Source organism: Suncus etruscus, chromosome 20 (genome assembly GCF_024139225.1).
Source record: "Suncus etruscus isolate mSunEtr1 chromosome 20, mSunEtr1.pri.cur, whole genome shotgun sequence".
In the NCBI taxonomy this organism is placed as follows: domain Eukaryota; kingdom Metazoa; phylum Chordata; class Mammalia; order Eulipotyphla; family Soricidae; genus Suncus; species Suncus etruscus.
This window is the reverse complement of record NC_064867.1, coordinates 42,938,700-42,954,637: the sequence shown is the minus strand read 5'-3', so window position 1 is coordinate 42,954,637 and position 15,938 is coordinate 42,938,700. Positions and strand designations below refer to the sequence as shown.

Below are 15,938 nucleotides of genomic sequence, written 5' to 3'. Positions count from 1 at the left end.
TTCTTTCCCAAGTCCCATGGTGGCATAGGCTCTGTTGGATGATAAAAGATGGACAACTTTCCTTAGCAAGTGAAAGGGAGATGGGGTGCAAGATTGAAAAGGAGATAGAAGGGGTACAATATGGGGACAAGGGACTTTAGGGGTCAGTTCCCTGGGTCAGGAGAACAGCAGGAGCTTGGGAAAGGAGAGAATTGGCAAGCAGGCTACCATGGCGGACCATGGTGAAAGAAAGCCAAGCTCAGGCCATGGCTCTCGCAGGAAGTGGGGAGGGAGTAGTCGTAGGGTCTCTGTGTTGCCCCTGAAATGGAGAGTGAGACACAATGCCAGCTGGACAGGGCATCTGTTGGCTTCTGGGTTCAGCCTACTCGCCTTCATTTTGCTGTTGGTCATGGTCTTCTCTAAGAGCTGGCTGTATCCTTCCAAGATTCGCTACTACCAGCGCTGGTCTGCTAATGTTAGCAACGTAATCCACAATTCTGTTCACATCCTGTCCCTGGGGTTATTGCAGTTTGGCAAATCCCAAAGCAGTTACCACTCAAAGAATGGAAGAGGTGAGACCCTCCACCCACTATCCCAGTCCAGGGCTTCGGCCTACCTGATCTCCAACCCTGAATCCCAGGTTTCCTCAAATCTGATCATCCCCACTGACTGGTCCTCAAACCATGGCCCATGAGCCACATGCTATATTTGTTCCCATTTTGTTTCTTCACTTCAAAATAAGATACATGCAGTGTGCATAGGGATTTGTTCATACTTTTTGTTTTCACTATAGTCCGGCCCTCCAATGGTCTGAGGGACAGTGAACTGCCCCCCCCCCCGTTTAAAAAGTTTTGAGGAGCATTGGCAGACACCCACAAGAGGCTCACTTGGTACCAATAGTCATTTTTTCCTCCCTCAACTCCCGAGGCCAAATATATTCGCCAAACTCAGTGGACAGTGTTGCTGCATTGCATAAGAGTCTTTTTTTTTTTTTTTTTTGGGGGGGGGGCACACCTGGCGGTGCTCAGGGGTTACTCCTGGCTGTCTGCTTAGAAATAGCTCCTGGCAGGCACGGGGGACCATATGGGACACCGGGATTCGAACCAACCACCTTTGGTCCTGGATCGGCTGCTTGCAAGGCAAACGCTATCTCTCCAGAGTCTTTAAGTTTTTCCAGACCAGGAGAACTGGAGAGAGTCCATTGGGTAAAGCTCTTGCCTTGCACGCCCGAGCCCTGCCAAGAGTGATCCTTGCCACAGAGCCAGGAGTAAGCCTCTACCCACCCTAAACAGAACCCTAAACAGAACAAAAATAATAATAATAATAAATAAAAATAGCAAAACAAAAATGATAAATACATAAAAATAATATATTTTGAGCCAGATTATTCATTAGAAATGTTGCCCATCACTTATGTTTACCTTTTTTCCCCTCTAAACCCTTTTCTATACTAGATATCAGATCACTTTCCATTAAACTGGTAATTTGATATAGTAACTGTGGTTTTATTTGTTTTGTTTTGTTTTTGTTTTTGGGCCACACCCGTTTGACGCTCAGGGGTTACTCCTGGCTATGCGCTCAGAAATCACCTCTGGCTTGGGGGGACCATATGGGACGCCGGGGGATCGAACTGCTGTCCGTCCTATGCTAGTGCTTGCAAGGCAGACACCTTACCTCTAGCGCCACCTCCCCTGCCCCGTAACTGTGGTTTTAGTCAATTAATATTTGGGGAATGAGGCGTTTCCATACATATGCTTGGAGGCCTAGGAGCTACTCAAGAAGAGGCAGCATAATGTGCAGGCCTGATATCTTATTTCTTTGTTTTGTTTTGTTTTGTTTTTTGGGTCACACCCTGGAGCGCTCAGGGGTTACTTCTGGCTGCACGCTCAGAAATCCCTCCCGGCAGGCTCAGGGAACCATATGGGATGCTGGGATTCGAACCACCATCCTTCTGCATGCAAGGCAAACGCCTTGCCTCCATGCTATCTCTCCAGCCCGATATCTTATTTCTTAGGCATGTATGGCACTGCTCAGTGATGGCTGGGTTGGATATAAGGACTTGAACTCAGTACTTCTTTGAATTTTGCTAATTTGACATATTTAAAAAATAATGATTTGTAGTTCTCTTTTTGTCTGGTTTTGGGCCACACTTAGCTCTGCTCAGCATTAGCCTGGGTTCTGTGCTCTGGGGTCACTCTTAGTGGTGCTCAGGGGGATCATGTGGTACTGGGAATTGAACCTGGGTCTCCATATGCAAAACTCATGCTCAGAACTTTGATCTTTTAAGCACAGTGGCAGGGTGTTTGCCTTGCACCCAACTGACTGAGTTTGATCGCCGACATTCCATATGGTCCCCCGAGCCTGCCAAGAGTGATTTCTGAGCACAGAGCCAGGAGGAACCCTGAGTGCCTCTAGGTGTGACCCAAAAACAAACAAATAAAAAATTGCAGTTTAGGGGCCGGAGAGATAGCATGGAGGTAAGGCGTTTGCCTTTCATGCAGGAGATCATCGGTTCGAATCCCAGCGTCCTATATGGTCCCCCGTGCCTGCCAGGAGCAATTTCTGAGCCTGGAGCCAGAAATAACCCCTGAGCACTGTCGGGTGTGACTCAAAAACCACAAAATAAATAAATAAATAAAAAATAAAATAAAATAAAATAAATTGCAGTTTAAGTCCCCTCTGTACATTTTTTCTATTTAGGAATTTTTATGCGCTTGGGATTATTTAAATTTCTTTTCTTTATTCTTAAATTAATATCTTTATTTAAACACCTTGATTACAGATCTGATTGTAGTTGGGTTTCAGTCATGTAAAGAACACCCCCCCTTCACCAGTGAAACATATTTAAATTTCTTTATCATGATCTTTCATTGTTATTTGGTTTTTTTTCCATTCACACCTAGTGATGCTCAGATACCAATCCCAGCTATGTTTTTGAGAACCACTCCTGGATGTACTGAGAGGGGCCATGTGGAGCTGGGGATTGCATTTAGGCATTCACCATACATAATATGCACTTAGCCCATTGCATCATCTCTCTGGACCATATCAAGAATATTTGTGAAACAAAGTAATAAGCGATACCTTATTGATATCTTGATCTCTTTCTTTTGGGGAGTTGTTTTGGGGTTTACTCTTAGCTCAGAGATCATTCATAGTGGTACTCGGAATGATAAAGGATGCCAAGGATTGAATCTGAGTTGACTGCAAGCGAAGCAAACACCCTAATTACCTACTGTACTATCTCGCTGGCTCCATTTTTTTTTTTTTTTTTGGTTTTTGGGCCACACCCGTTTGATGCTCAGGGGTTACTCCTGGCTATGAGCTCAGAAATCGCCCCTGGCTTGGGGAGACCATATGGGACGCCGGGGGATCGAACTGCGGTCCGTCCTACGCTAGCGCTTGTAAGGCAGACACCTTACCTCTAGCGCCACCTTCCCGGCCCCGCTGGCTCCATTTTAATGCTATCTTAGATGCACTTCTTTGGTTAATAGACCTAAGTTTTTTACTTGCATCTGTTCATTTGATTTTATCTTTGTGAATTCTTAGTTTATCTCGATTTTTCATTCCACCAGACACCTTTAACCTGTGGAGAGATCACCTATTCTTGGGGTTGGCCAACATCACCTTCAGCTTCACCTTGGTGATGGGCATCATCCTCGCCCTCTGGTTGCACCTGCCATACCTACCTGGTTGTCAGAGATTGCGCTTCTTTGTCTGGACTGGAACTGTCATGAGCGTCTGCGAAGGTGCTGTCTCCCTCTGGAAAGGTTCTTACTCTCTCCTAACACACATCCTTTTATTTTCTATTTTTATTTTGTTTTTGGGTCACACCCAGCAGCGCTCAGGGTTTACTCCTGGCTCTATGCTCAGAAATCGTTCCTGGCAGGGCCATATGGGATGCTGGGATTCGAACCACCAACCTTCTGCATGTATAGCAAACACTCTACCTCCAGGCTATATCTCCAGCCCCAAACCCATATTTTCTTTAGCACATCTTCCCCTTCCTTAAAAAAAAAAGAAAAAGAAAAAGAAAGGAGATGGAGGGATTAATTTTTTTTTTTTTTTTGGTTTTTGGGCCACACTCTGTGACGCTCAGGGGTTACTCCTGGCTATGCGCTCAGAAGTCGCTCCTGGCTTGGGGGACCATATGGGACGCCGGGGGATCGAACCGCGGTCCGTCCAAGGCTAGCGCAGGCAAGGCAGGCACCTTACCTCCAGCGCCACCACCCGGCCCCGGAGGGATTAATTTTTATGAATCTCTGGGGTTGTGTGTTCTGTCTACTAATGGGAGTTGTGACTTGTGACTAAAACTCAGCAAATGAGGCAAAAGCCCCTGTAGGATTTATGGTTGAGAATAAGTTCTTTGCTTTCTCTTTTCTAGCTGTCTTCATTTTATCCACCCTCTTGTTGTTCCCTATTAACCTCTGGATCTTTGAGGTGAGGGTGAATATATCAGTTCCCCTGGGCTGGAGCTACTTCATCGGTTGGTTTGTGTATTTCCTCTATGTCATCTGTGGTGAGTAGCCTAGAGTGTCCAGGGAAGGGAGAGAAACATGAAGGGTCAGGACAGCAAAGGAAAAGTGTGAAGGGAGGGGGCTAGTAACCCACAGAGATAAATTCTTTTTTTTTTTTTTTTTGGTTTTTGGGCCACACCCTGTGACGCTCAGGGGTTACTCCTGGCTATGCGCTCAGAAGTTGCTCCTGGCTTGGGGGACCATATGGGACGCCGGGGGATCGAACCGCGGTCCCTCCTACACTAGAGCTTGCAAGGCAGACACCTTACCTCTAGCGCCACCGCCCGGCCCCAGAGATAAATTCTTAGGGACTTATCTTGACTTGGGTTTCACCCTGTCTGTAACTTCACTCATTTTTATTTTTATTTTTTATTTGATTTTTGGGTCACACCTGGCAGTGCTCAGGGGTTACTCCTGGTTCTCCGCTCAGAAATCACTCCTGGCAGGCTCAGTGGACCATATGGGATTTGAACCACCATCCTTCTGCATGCAAGGCAAAACGCCCTACCTCCATGCTATCTCTCTGGCCCCTTCACTCATTTTCCAATCTTCCCCACCATCCTCTGTCCTTTCCCAGGGATCATCTGCTATTGGAACCACAGACATTTCAAGGGTATAATGCAGAGTCATTCTTCTGACACCAACCTCATCGACAGTAGGTCCAGCTGAGTAGAAGACTGCAGGGACAGACTAGACTGTCTGAGAGACCTGTCAAGCAGAAGAAAGTCTGGGATCCCGAGAAGAAGGCAGCTCTGGATGCTGAGAAAAAAAATGTCATTTTTCTAAACCATAGCATCAAGTTCTGTCTATTCAGCAGAATTTCTCTGAACCTCCCCTCCTAACATGTAGGTAGGCTGGCCTTCAGTACTGCTAGGTAGTAGAGAGGGAGGTTTTTAGGCCAGTATTGTGCTCAATCCCTTGTTCTCACTTTACCTACACCTTGGGAGATGTGGAATAAATTGTCTCTTGTTTTCATGTACTGACATTTGTTGTGTTAAACCGATAATTTGAAGAAGGAGAGGATGGGAGAAAGAGAAAACTTATTTCTATTCCTTCCTCCTTCCTGCCTTCCTTCCTTCCCTTCTTCCTTCCTTCCCTCCCTCCTTCCTTCCTTCCCTCCTTCCTTCTTTTCTTTCTTCCCTCCTTCCTTCCCTCCTTCCTTGCCTCCTTCCTTCCCTCCTTCCTTTCTTCTTCCCTCCTTCCTTCCTTCCCTTCATCCTTCCTTCCTTATCTCCTTCCTTGCCTCCTTTCCTCCTTCCCTCCCTCCCTCCCTCCCTTCTTCCCTCCTTCCTTCCTTCCTTCCTAAATAAATAAATAAATAAATTATATGAGGGGGGGAAATGACAATTGGAGAGGTAATACAGGGGTTTAGATACTTGCCACATGGCTACCTGAGGTTTGAATCCTAAACCCTTCCAGGAACACTCCCTAAGCCTAGAGTCCTGATCACAATAAGGTATTACCCACTATTCTCCAACACCAAAAAGAGAGGGGATATTAAAGACAAGAGTGACTGGCCCATAGAAATTCTGAAATCCAGCTGGGAAAAATATATTTCATTTGGTTTCAGTTCTATTTCTTTCCTCTTTTTTGGGGGGAGGGGGCACAACCATCAGTGCTCAGGAATTATTCCTGGCTCTGCACTCAGGAATTACTCCAGGTTGTGATTGGGGACCATATGGGATGCTGGGAACCAAGGTTAGTCACATGCAAAGAAAATGCCTTACCCACTGTACTATAACTCTAATTCTTGGGATTCCGTTTTATTTCTGTATGATTTTTGAATCTTTTTTTAGGGTTTTGGGCTACACCTAGAAATTCTCAGGGGTTACTCCTGGCTTCGTGTTAAGCAATCACTCCTCTCCTGGTGGGTTTGGGGAGGTCATACAGTGTACCAGGGATCAAACCCGGATCTGCCATATGCAAGGCATATGCTGTACTATCAATCTGGCCTCTCTGTATGATTTCTAAATTAATGTCCATTATTTAAAAGATATAATTAGGGGCCAGAGAAATAGCACAGCAGGTAGGGTGCTTACCTTGTTCTTTGGCATCCCATATAATACTCTGAGTCCACCAGGAGTTATTCCTGAGCACAGAGCTAGGAGTAACCCCTAAGCACTGCTGAGTGTGGCCCAAAGACCAAAAAGAAGGTATTCTCTCTCTCTGGCTTGCAACTAGCTACCCTCTCATCATGTTCTTTCCTTTGGTAAAACACACGGAGATAAAGACTCAGTTGACTCTAAGATGTCTCTTCTTGTAAGAACACTAATCTTGTCCAGTCAGGGGCCCTGTCCTTATGACCTCATTTAGCTCTAGTTACTTCCCAATATTTCCATTTCCAAATGCAGCCATACTGGCATTAAAGCATCAATGCCAGTCTATAACTCAATCTATAACGTAACTTAACCATCATGTGTCAGGTATGAGTTCTGTTCCATGTCTCAGTCTACCTCCTATCGTGAATATCGCCATTACTATGGCATGAAGTTTAGATCTCTAAAGAATTTTACAATGGGGGCTGGAGTGTTGGCGCAAGCTGTAGGGCTTTTGCCTTGCTATGAGCTAACCTAGGATGGACTGCAGTTTGATTTCCCAAGCCAGGAGTGATTTCTCAGCGCATAGCCAGGAGTAAATCCTGAGCTTCACTGGGTGTGGTCCAAAACCACCCCCCCAAAAAAAGAAAGAAAAAAATAGAATTTCACAATGGCAAGTAAATGTACAGGTCCAGAAGTAGAGGCGTGTATCACAATTTATAAGCCAAAGCAAGTCACAAGACCCCATCTAATCACCAGGGAACTTGAAAGGACAATCGTAGCATATGCCTTTTGAAGGGGGTAGGCTAGTTTTTGTAGGATAGACCTCAATTATTGTCTTCTTCTTCTTCTTCTTCTTCTTCTTCTTCTTCTTCTTCTTCTTCTTCTTCTTCTTCTTCTTCTTCTTCTTCTTCTTTCTTCTTTTTCTTTCTTCTTCCTCCTCCTTCTTCTCCTCCTTCTTCTTTTTCTCCTCCTCCTCCTTCTTCCTCCTCCTCCTTCTTCTCCTTCATCTTCTCCTCCTTCTTCTTTTTCTCCTTCTCCTTCTTCTTTTTCTCCTCCTCCTCCTTCTCCTTCATCTTCTCCTCCTCCTTCTTTCTCCTCCTCCTCCTTCATCTCCTTTTTTCTCCTCCTCCTCCTTCTTCTCCTCCTCTTTTCTTCTCCTCTTCTCCTCTTCCTTCTCCTCCTTCTTCCTCCTCCTTCTCCTTCATCTTTTCCTTCTTTTTCTTCTCCTTCTCTTTCTTCTTCCTCCTCCTTCTCCTCCTCCTCTTCCTCCTCCTCCTTCTTCTCTTCCTCCTCTTTCTCTTCCTCCTCTTCCTCCTCCTTCTGCTTCTTCTTCATCTAATTCCTCATCTTCCTCCTCATACTTCTCCTTCTCCTCTTTTCTTCCTCTTTTCCTCCTCTTCTTCATCATCTTCATCATCTTCTCCTCCTCTTCCTCTTCTTCCTCCTCCTCCTCCTCAATTTCCTCCTTCTCTTTCGTGAAGCAAGGTAGTTTTTGTTGACCAAAACTTGCTTAGAAAGAGGTAAGGGGAAATGTGTTCAAGGGAGAACACAGGCTTCTCCATATTAAAAATAAACAAACATAAAAACAAACAAGAAAGATACATGTTCAAGGGAGACAGGGGCTTGAGGAGCAAGCATGTTCTTTATAAATAGATTCAGGTAATATATGATGTTTCTTTTGACAGAAACATCACACAAGTGTTGGAGTATTCATCTCATTGCAGGAAGTAGAGATGTAGTTTTACAAGTACCAGAGATTGGTTACTATGTCAAGGTGATGTCGACCAGATTTCTGTTGAGGAGATGATAACATCTGAACAATTCAGCATGAGGTCTGACACACAGTTGACATTTATACTAAATGTTGAATGAGGAGTGGGGGGAAATAGCTCCCAGGAAGGAGAGAAGGTGGGAGGAAGAAAGGGAAAGAGGGAAGGAAAACAGGATGGATCTCTTTTTTTTTATTAATATATTTATTTAAACACCTTCCTTACAAACATGATTGTAGTTGGGTTTCAGTCATGTAAAGAACACCCCCCTTCATCAGTGCGACATTCCCATCACCAATGTCCCAAATCTCCCTCCTCCCTGGACAACAGATTTCTGATACGGAGCATCTGAAGAAGAGTAGAAATTTGAACTTTTCTGGAATGAGTCTCTGCTTTTCAGAGAGAGAAAATATTTCAGGACTAGAAAGCAGCGGAGCTAATTATTGGTGGTTTAACTTATGACTTGAGGCAGAATCCTAGTGGCAGCCATTTGCAGAATTCCTGCCTTTGCATTTGGGGAAATGAATAAAGAAAGAAACGTGATTGTTTTCCCAAGAACAATGCACTCCACTTGCTGAGGTGGAATGAGGATAAGAGCGAATAAACATCTGGTCACTGAAATGACTCCACCAAATCTGTGGTGACAGTCTATGCAAAACCCAGAGAGGAAAGAGGCTCATCTATCTGCTGAGCACACACTCTGTAATGTCAAGGGAAATGCCTAAAAGTGAAAAGAAATCTTAGGCCAAAATCTCAAGTGTGGAGAAGTTATTCTGAGCAAAGCTGTTGTTACTCGAAAGGAAGTAGCAGTTCAAATTTAACGGAACCGTAAGATCTTACAAAGGAGATTTGTGAAGCAAAAGTCAAACTCTCAGTACCTAATCTTAATTAGAAACAAACAAAAAAAATGTAAAAATAAGAAGAGCAGACATAAAAATAAAGTAGGCATAAAATAAACAAGTTTCTAAAGGACACAGTCTCGTTATAACGGAAAGCCAATATGCTCAGGAAACTCATATTTCCTGCCTACTTTGTTTGCTTGGAAAACACAGTAAGACAGACCATCTGGGGTGATTAATTCTGGGGTAAAAATGTCAGAACCTAGGTAAACAAAGATTACTGCTGTGATAACAAGGAAAGGATCTAGGGATTAAAAAATAAAAGAAAAGAAACCATGTCTGAATCAATTCAAAGGGATAGAATCCTGCATAAAATTTGGAGGAAACTTCTGGGGACAAACTTTTCTGCTGTTGCTTGAAGATTTGGACCTTCAAAGCTGAGAACCAGAGGGCTTGGAGAGAGGTGAGCATCCGCAATGATCAACCTCCTAGGCTGCCCAGCTTTGCAGGTGCCAGACCACAGGTTGCCATGATGCTCTGGTCTTGGGGTACCTTGAGTCACCCTACTGATACTGGGAGGTCTCCAGGGCTGCATGCAGCTATGTTTAGCACCATGTGGATTTGAACCTGGCCATGTAATGCCCTGAACATTGTACTTACTATTTCCTGGCCCCTCTAAAAAGGATCTATTTTTGTGGGGGGTGGGGTCCAAACTTGGCAATGCTCCCACCTTACTCCTGGCTCTGTGTTCAGAAATCACTTCTGGCAGGCTCGAGGGATCGTATGTTGTGCAGGGCGAGGGATCGTATGGTGTGCGAGGGATTGAACTCAGGTTGGTTGTGTGAAAGGTAAACAAATGTCTATCAGATGTGCTTCCTACCATGTACAGTGGCTAGGGAGTTTTCACACTAGCTCCTCTAGGAAAGTTCTGAGTTTTGTTTGTTTGTTTGTTTGTTTTGATTTTGGGTCATACCTGGTGGTGCTCAGGGGTTACTCCTGGCTCTGTGCTCAGAAATCACTCCTGGCTGGCTAGGGGACCATTTGGGATTGCTGGGATTCGAACCACTGTCTGTCCTGGTTCTGCTGCATGCAAAGCAAACACCCTGCTGCTGTGCTATCTCTCCAGGCCTCTAGGAAAGTCCTCAATCTTTGATTTTTATGGGGTTTGAGCCACAACCAGAGGTGCTCTTTGCTCTGTGCTCAGGGGACCAGAGGAAGTGTCAGGGATTGAACTATAATCCACTGCATGCAAAGCAAATGCCTTAATCCCTCTCTTGTACTATATTTCTCTGGCCAGTCCCTTAAAAATTTAAAACCCAAGGCCAGGGAAATGGCCTAGCATCCAACGAACCCAAGTTTGTACCCTACACCACATGGTTCTACCACATAGTCCTAGTGGTCTCTAAGCACCTTTGGGGTGTCCCTTTTATCTCAGCATGACAGAATACAAGCAGCACTGAATCTCTGGATTCTTGCATTGAACCATCCAGCCTTGTTGGTTGAGTGTCATTGGGAGTATCCCCACAATCTGAACACTACTCAGGTGGCCCTACAATGATCCTTGCTTGCAATAAATGAATGAATAAATAAATAAAACAATCTTCCCTAAATCCCAACTCAACTGATTCTGAAAATTCTAAATTATCTATGCAGAGGTAGTTAGCCCACATAATGAGTTTGGCTTTAGGTTTATACTAACCCATATTTGTACTAACTAATGACATTTCCAGTTTTTTTTTGGGGGGGGGGTCATACCTGGCAGCATTCAGGGGTTCCTCCTGGCTCTACACTCAGAAATTGCTCCTGGCAGGCTCGGAGGACCATATGGGATGCCGGGATTTAAACCACTTTTCTTCTGCATGCAAGGCAAATGCCTTACCTCCATGTAATCTGTCCAACCCTATTTCCAGTTCTTAATATTAATATCCCACTGAGAATAGTATCACAGAAATGTTAGAAGAAGGACTTGAGAGATAGTTCAATAGGTAGGGAGTTTGCTAAATATGCAGCCGACCTATCCCCAGCATCCCATGGGCCCCTCAACAGCTACTTAGGGGTAATTCCTGAGTGCAGAGGTAGGAGTAACCCCTTAACTAGCAGAGCTGGGTCTGACCCCCCTCAAAACAAAACAAACCCCAGAAAACAAAAAATCAATATCAGGGGCTGGAATGATAGCCTTGCACACAGCCGATCCAGGATGGATGGTGGTTCGAATCCCGGCATCCCATATGGTCCCCTGAGCCTGCCAGGAGAGATTTCTGAGCATAGACCCAGGAGTAACCCTTGAACTCCACCAAGTGTGACCCCCCAAAAATCAATATCAGAAGAAAATTATTCTTTTTCTTTTAGAGAAGTAGAAAATCAGATTTCAAAACATAAGGCTAGTTCTCATAAAGTGATCGTTACTAAATATATATTAAAGCATCTGTTTCTCATCTTTTCCATTTTCTCTTATCTTCTTGGGTATGAGGTCACAAGCCCTGTAGGGGCAGGCTCTGGGTGGTAAGGAGAGGCAAGGAGCTCAAACGTACAAAGGTTAAGAAGATAATTTTTAACAATAATTTTTATTGGACCAAAGTAAATTACGAATCTTTCACAGTACTATTTAAGTCCATAGTGACAATGAGTCAGGGCCATTCCCACCACCAGTGTTGTCCTCCCTTCACTCCTGTTCCCAGCATGCATCCCATATCTCCCTCCTTTGCCCCCCACCCCCCTGGACTGCTAATGTAACTGCTCCCCCCTGTGTATAGCTGTTGTATAGCTTTTGTTGTCATTGACTTTGGGTTTGCTGTTTGAGTCTGGTCATTTTTTATTTCCACTTAATGTTCATACAACTGTTTGGTCCTGGTACCATCCATTTTATTTTACCCCTCAATTTATGAAGTAGAACAAGATGATTCGGGCCCGGAGAGATAGCACAGCGGCGTTTGCCTTGCAAGCAGCCGATCCAGGACCAAAGGTGGTTGGTTCGAATCCCGGTGTCCCATATGGTCCCCCGTGCCTGCCAGGAGCTATTTCTGAGCAGATAGCCAGGAGTAACCCCAGAGCATCGCCGGGTGTGGCCCCAAAACCAAAAAAAAAAAAAAAAAAAAAGATGATTCAAGTTATGTGGTTCTGCTGGAAAAATAAACCTGGGAGGATTCTGTCTTGAGTTTATAAATATCAATTTAAAAGAAGAAAGGGGGGGCCGGGCGGTGGCGCTAGAGGTAAGGTGCCTGCCTTGCCTGCGCTAGCCTTGGACGGACCGCGGTTCGATCCCCCGGTGTCCCATATGGTCCCCCAAGCCAGGAGCGACTTCTGAGCGCATAGCCAGGAGTAACCCCTGAGCATCACTGGGTGTGGCCCAAAAACAAAAACAAAAACAAAAAAAAAAAAAAAAAAAAAAGAAGAAGAAAGGGAAAATAAAAAAGAAGAAAAACAAAACAAAAACCAAAAAACCCCAGCAACTACAAAAAGCACCCAGCTACTAAAAACAACCACCTTCATATAATAACCATGAGGACGAAAGAAAATAAAAAATAAAAATAATAAAAAGGAAGAAAAGAAAAAGAAAAAAGAGAAAAGAGAAGAAAACAAAAAAGAAAAAGAAGAAAAAGGAAAAAAAACAAAGGCCTGGTGTGGCAAGGTTTTTCTGTGTGTGTGTGTGTGTGTGTGTGTGTGTGTGTGTGTGTGTGTGTGTGTGTGTGTGTTTGCCATAGGCACAGTAAATATTGGGGAAATTAGAGAATTCCCTTAGCCTAAGAGAAATAGAGTTTCTCTGCCTTTGAAGCATATTGCCATGGGAACAACTACAGTTTCCATACAAACTCATTTCCACACCCCAGGGTCTTTGATTATGGTGCCAGGAAGCGTTCCACTTGTTGTGGATGATAAAATCAGGCCTCTGTAGCTAGAGATCTTGGTATTTGCACAGGTCATAGGACAAAGGCTAGGACAGCATCTGTCTTTAGGTGCTAGAAGTTCTGTTCCATCACTGTTGTTTTAATCAGTCTTCTGTAAGGAGTGGTCTTGGTTTTTGCTCAGATCCTAGGACAAAGCCTAGGAGAGAATCTTTCATTTTTGTTCCAGAAGTTCTGATCTGTCTCATTTGTCGAAGTCAGATCTCTGGAATTAGAGATCTTAGTTTAAGTTTTGCTCAGTAGAAGATAATTTTATAGTTTTATAGTTAAGTCTGCCTCTGTTGCCAGGAGTTGAACCCAGGGACTGATAAGTCACATACTGAACTACATCTCTGGCCCTGGAAGAGAACTTAATTATTTTTGGAGATTTTGGGATCACACTTAGCAGTACACAGGGGATACCTTTGGTGACCTCCTTTAGTAATAGGGAACAAAACAGAGCTAGCTGTATGCAAGGTAAGTACCTTTACCCCTGTACTATCTCTCTGGCCCTGGCAGAGAACTTCAATGTGAGCTGGTTCAATCATCTCTCATTTTCCTGTGAAGAAACCACAATTCCATGAAATAAAGAAGTGACTACGATAGTTTTGAGACTAGTGAGTCACCTGAATTTCTTTCTACTGTCCCACGTAATACATTACAATGGAAAAACCTACAAGCCTATTCCTGAGGCCACAACGCCAATGAGCAGAGGTAGATGAAACCAAATTGTGTGTCAACTTGTACATTAGGTTCCAATCATGAAGGCAATGCGAGCTCCAGGAAATCATTGAGCAGGGAAGGTGTTTATAAACAATGGCTTGGGCTTAGAAAAACTTGAGTTTGGATCTTGGTTATTAGCCTTATGAGCATTATTTCCTCCTCCAAAAGTGAGATGTTAGTTCTTAAATGACTTAGCCTACTTGAAGCCTACTTGGATTCAAGTATAATTTAAGTGGAACAGAACACACCTCACATGTGTGAGACTCAAGGTTTTGACTTGGCACTGAACCCAGTCAGATGTGGGTCTGGCACTGGAGATTGCTGGTGTGACCTAAGAACAAAATATATAGAGAAATACACACAGAGAAGTACACACACACACACATACACAAACACAAACACACACACACATGCCACCAAAAGTCATTTCTTTTTTTTTTTTTGGTTTTTCGGGCCACACCTGTTAGATGCTCAGGGGTCACTCCTGGCTACATGCTCAGAAATTGCCCCTGGCTTGAGGGGACCATATGGGACGCCGGGGGATCGAACCATGGTCCTTTCCTTGGCTAGCGCTTGCAAGGCAGACACCTTACCTCTAGCGCCACCTCGCCGGCCCCCAAAAGTCATTTCTTAATGATCAAGTGAATGATCATTATTATGAAGAACTCACACTCCTATATATATATATATATATACACACACACATACTTATATACATACATACACCTAATGAGGGACCAGCAAAACACTTAAAACAGCTTGGAGAAGACAATAAAAGTAACACAACAAAATTAGAAGACTTCAATACCTCTTTCTCATGTATTGAAGGAACAGCTAGACTAAAGCTCAGTAAAGAAATACATGCTTAGGGCCGGAGAGATAGCATGAAGGTAAGGCGTTTGCCTCTCATGCAGAAGGTCAGTGGTTCTAATCCCGGCATCCCATATAGTCCCCTGAGCCTGCCAGAAGCGATTTCTGAGCGTAGAGCCAGGAGGAACCCCTGAACGCAGCTAGGTGTGACCCAAAATACAAAAAAAAAAAAAAAAAAAAAAAAAAAAAGAAATGCATGCTTTAGGGGCCGGAGAGATAGCATGAAGGTAAGGTGTTTGCCTTTCAAGCAGAAGGACGGTGGTTCTAATCCCAGCATCCCATATGGTCCTCTGAGCCTGCCAGGAGCGATTTCTGAGCGTGGAGCCAGGAGGAACCCCTGAGCGCTGCTGGGTGTGACCCAAAAATCAAATACAAAAATATAAACAAAAACAAACAAGAAAACAAATAGTGGGGGAGTGCAGTGAGGGCAGAAAAGAGATGACTGTGACAATAATAGTTGGAAATGATCGCTCTGGACAAGAACTGAGTGCTGAAAGGAGATAAAGTTATATACTTGATACCCCTTCAGTGACAATATTGCAAACCATAGTGTCTAAAATATGTGTGTGTTTGTGAGAAAGAGGGAGAGAGAGAGAGAAAAGAAGAGAGTGAGAGAAAGAGAAAGGGAGAGAGAGAGAGGAAGAGAGAGAGAACTGGAGACATAGGTGGCAGGAAATGTGCACTGGTGAATGTGCTGGACATTGACTAAAACTCAATAACGAGGGGCCGGGCGGTGGCGCTAAAGGTAAGGTGCCTGCCTTGCCTGCGCTAGCCTCGGACGGACCTCGGTTCGATCCCCCGGCGTCCCATATGGTCCCCCAAGCCAGGAGCAACTTCTGAGCGCATAGCCAGGAGTAACCCCTGAGCGTCACCGGGTGTGGCCCAAAAAACAAAAAAAAAAAAAAACAAAAAAACTCAATAATGAAAAACGTTGTAACTATCTCATGGTGATTCAATTACATTAAATAATTTATTTTTAAAAATAGTTGGTTCTTTGAAAAAATAAACAAGATTGATAAACTACTAGAAGAATCACAAAGAAAAATTATTCACCCAATATTCAAATGATAAGAGATTAATTTCTTGTCTTTTTTTTTTCCTTATTTGGTTTTTGGCTTTTGGGTCACACCTGTGATGCTCAGGGGTTACTCCTGGCTATGTGCTCAGAAATCACTTATTCCATCCTGGGTCAGCCACGTGCAAGGCAAACATCCTACCGCTTGTGCCAATGCTCTGACCCCAAGGGCCCACGGGATTAATTTCTAAGACATAGAAGGCACTGGTAGAGTTTAACAAGAAAAAATAAATCTAATCCCATTAA

General features: G+C 44.0%; 1 protein-coding gene across 1 annotated transcript; it reads left to right on the top strand.

Moving 5' to 3' along the window:
• Window positions 1-208: 208 nt before the first annotated feature.
• Window positions 209-5,338, top strand: ODF4 (outer dense fiber of sperm tails 4). The gene is given in 4 exon segments (XM_049766113.1): window positions 209-551; window positions 4,364-4,498; window positions 5,170-5,172; window positions 5,175-5,338. Coding segments are annotated over 4 exon segments (645 nt in total).
• Window positions 5,339-15,938: the final 10,600 nt, after the last annotated feature.